This window comes from Sinocyclocheilus rhinocerous, unplaced genomic scaffold, assembly GCF_001515625.1.
Source record: "Sinocyclocheilus rhinocerous isolate Xijiao unplaced genomic scaffold, SAMN03320098_v1.1 scaffold853, whole genome shotgun sequence".
NCBI classification, from domain to species: domain Eukaryota; kingdom Metazoa; phylum Chordata; class Actinopteri; order Cypriniformes; family Cyprinidae; genus Sinocyclocheilus; species Sinocyclocheilus rhinocerous.
In genome coordinates this window covers 1,458,522-1,461,799 of record NW_015627738.1, presented here as the reverse complement: position 1 = coordinate 1,461,799, position 3,278 = coordinate 1,458,522, and the positions used below count along the sequence as shown (strand labels likewise).

The 3,278-nt window shown below is 37.6% G+C and overlaps 1 protein-coding gene across 1 annotated transcript in view; it reads left to right on the top strand.

The window, feature by feature from the left end:
• syne1b (spectrin repeat containing, nuclear envelope 1b) overlaps positions 1-3,278 on the top strand; it is a 112,659-nt gene that overhangs the window by 24,463 nt on the left and 84,918 nt on the right. Inside the window, exons 17-21 of the mRNA XM_016546041.1 lie at positions 1,025-1,227; positions 1,312-1,476; positions 1,645-1,797; positions 2,415-2,558; positions 2,645-2,812. Of these exons, the coding sequence (XP_016401527.1) occupies positions 1,025-1,227; positions 1,312-1,476; positions 1,645-1,797; positions 2,415-2,558; positions 2,645-2,812 (833 nt within the window). The remainder of the gene's footprint in view (positions 1-1,024; positions 1,228-1,311; positions 1,477-1,644; positions 1,798-2,414; positions 2,559-2,644; positions 2,813-3,278) is intronic.

The following is a 3,278-nucleotide window of genomic DNA, read 5'->3' as shown; positions in this document are numbered from 1 at the left end:
TATATATATATATATATATATATATATATATCAGCAAATTAGAATGATTTCTGAAGAATCATGTGACTGAAGACTGAGAAAGACTCTGAAGAGTAATGATGCTGAAAATTTACATTTACAGAAATGAATTACATTTGAAAATATATTCACATAGAAAACATTTATTTTAAATTCTGATAATATTTCACAATGTTACTGTGTTTTAATATTTTTTTATTAAATAAGTAGGGGTAAATGTGTTTTAATATAATAAAAATAATGTGACAAAAAATTATGTTGAAATTCATTAAAAAAACAATAAACAAAAATAAATATAGCCTATATTAAAGCAAAATATAATTTCTTATTTTGATTCTTTTGAAAATGGCAAGAAACATGACCTGGACGTGTAATGGTTAGGTTTTAGGAATATATTTACCTGACTACAAAGGTATCATATTGAGTGTAGTAATACGCGTTTCAAAAAGGCGGGGCATAGAGGAGAAACAATAATGTACAGTATGTGGAAAATAATGTGTTTTTTTAACTTTAAACCGCATAAACACATTTCATTACACCAAATACACCAAATAATGTTCTTTTTAGCAGCATCATATGACCCCTTTAACTATTTCATATTCTAGGCAGTAAAATCCCCAAGAGAGGTGAGTTTAGAGGAACCAGAGTACTCTCTAACATAGTGACTGTTTAGATCAGGTGGTTGATCTTGATTGAAGTGTGTAACATCACAATACAGTGATTTCACTTCTACTAACCCCTCCTGTCAGTTCACTTAGACTGATGATACACGGGGCAACTTTTTGAGCAATGTTGCCGCCAACGGGCAACCAGATGAAGACATTTGTTATCCATCCTCAATGTGAAAGTACCCAAGCAACATTGCTCAAAAAGTTGCCCCCGTGTATCATCAGTAGCTGACACTCTAATCCACAACAGTGGGCACTGTCCTGACTCTAGGGATTGGTTTGTGGGATTGAGAAATGCATTTGTTTCCAGTGGTAATCATAATGTGATTTGCCTTCAGCTGAGGAGGTAGAAGGCGTGAATAAGTTTCTGAGCGATGCGACAGCGCAGTGGAAGAACCTGTCAGTGGAGGTGCGCAGCGTCCGCAGCATGCTGGAGGAAGTGATCTGCAACTGGGAGAAATACAGCAGCACAGTGGCCAGCCTGCAGGCTTGGCTGGAGGACGCCGAGAAGATGCTCAACCAGTCAGAGAGCGACAAACGGGTGCGTTGAAAAAGTTTGTGGCTTTCAGATGAAATGCTGCCGAATGAAAACTGTTGTGTATAAAGAGTGTGAATTCTTCTGCAGGAGTTTTTCCGGAATCTTCCACACTGGATTCAGCAGCACATGGACATGAATGATGCTGGAAACTTCCTGATTGAGACGTGCGATGAGACCGTGTCTCGAGAACTGAAACAACAGTTGCTCCTTCTCAACGGCAGATGGAGAGAGCTGTTTGTCAAAGTCAAACATGTAAGACGTCAAGCATTTTGTTTTTATCTCTCAAGTCAAGGTTTCTTTCACCCAACACATTCATAATTTAGTTTTTCATGACTATTTTTCTCTTTGACAGTCCCTTTTATGAAATAATGTCAATATTTATATTGGTGTAAACATAATTCTGATGATTTTTTTTCTTAGTATGCAAGAGCAGATGAAGTGGACAAACTGAGAAAAGATTATGACGATGGGATTGAAGCCTTAAAAGCATTTATTGACTCGGCCAACGAGAGGATGAACACTCCAGTTCAAGTTTCATTTCTGAACATACGGACATATCTACAAGACGTTGAGGTAATCAAAGTTCACGAAGCTGGTTCTCTGGAATACTTGATTCTGATTGGTCAATCGCAGCGTATACCACTTTCGAGTGATAAAACCTCTTGAATTTGTCATTTTGAGCAGCTGACTGTGTGCTGACTGACTTATCAATCGGACTACTGTTCAAAAGTTTGGAGTCGTTACAGAAAAATGCCTCTTATGCCTCACCAAGGCTGCATTTATTTGATCAAAAATACAATAAAAGCAATAAAATTGCGAAATATTATTTCATTTAAAATAGCTGTTCCATTTCGTAGTATATGTAACATATATTAGTCCAGTCTTCAGTGTCACATGATCTTTCAGAAATCATTCTAATTTGCTGATTTGCTGCTCAAGAAACATTTTTTATTATTATCAATGTTGAAAACAGTTATGCTGCTTAATATTTGTTTTCAGGATTCTTTGATGAGTTGAAAGTTCAAAAGAGCAGCATTTATTTGGAAATCTTTTGTAACATTATAAATATCTTACTGTCATTTTTAAACAATTTAATGCTTCCAAACGTACTGGCCAGAAACTTTTAAACAGTAGTGTACGTAATATGAGAGTTTATAGAGATTATGCAAATGTCGACTAATTTCTTGTAGGACATCAAGCACAAAGTGCCATCCATGGAGGCGGCGTACAAGACGGCCACACGTAACGCACAGCAGCTGACCAAAGACCTCACCGAGGAAGAGATCGCTCGGATGCTGGCTACCATGGCAACCATCAAGGATGAGTTCAGCAAGGTGCCAGGCCTGTATTTTCCCTCATGAACTGCCACATTAGACCGCAATCACACCATCTCACATTATGACCTCAATGTCTCATTCAGATAAGAGAAAGAGCTCTGCCTCTGCTGAGGGACTCCCAGGCCATGCTGCCACCATTAGAGGAAATGGAGAAACATATCACTGGGTTCTACCAGTCGCTGGAGAAGGCGAGCCGCATCACTTCCTCCCGGGACTCCGAGGCTCCAGGAGACTTCAAGCAGAAGTGTCAGGTGACTAAAGGACTATGGGTTATACTATATGTGACAGCAAGCTTTTAGTGTTATGATTCTGCTTGCACCACCTTAAAGACCTATTCCCATTTAAAAAATGAATAGCAAGATTTAAATAAAAAAATATCTGCAAGTAATATAATTCAATAATGAAAAGAAGCAGTTAAAACCAGGGTTATTATAGTTAACGAAAACCATAAACATTTCGTTACTTGAAATAAATAAATGTTAAAGGGGTCATATGATGCTGCTAAAAAGAACATTATTTTGTGTATTTGGTGTAATGAAATGTGTTTATGCGGTTTAAGGTAAAAAAAACACATTATTTTCCACATACTGTACATTATTGTTTCTCCTCTATGCCCCGCCTTTCTGAAACGCGTCGATTTTTACAAAGCTCATCGGTCTAAAAAAGCGAGGTGTGCTGTGATTTGCCAGCTATCCAGTGCGTTGTGATTGGCCGAAT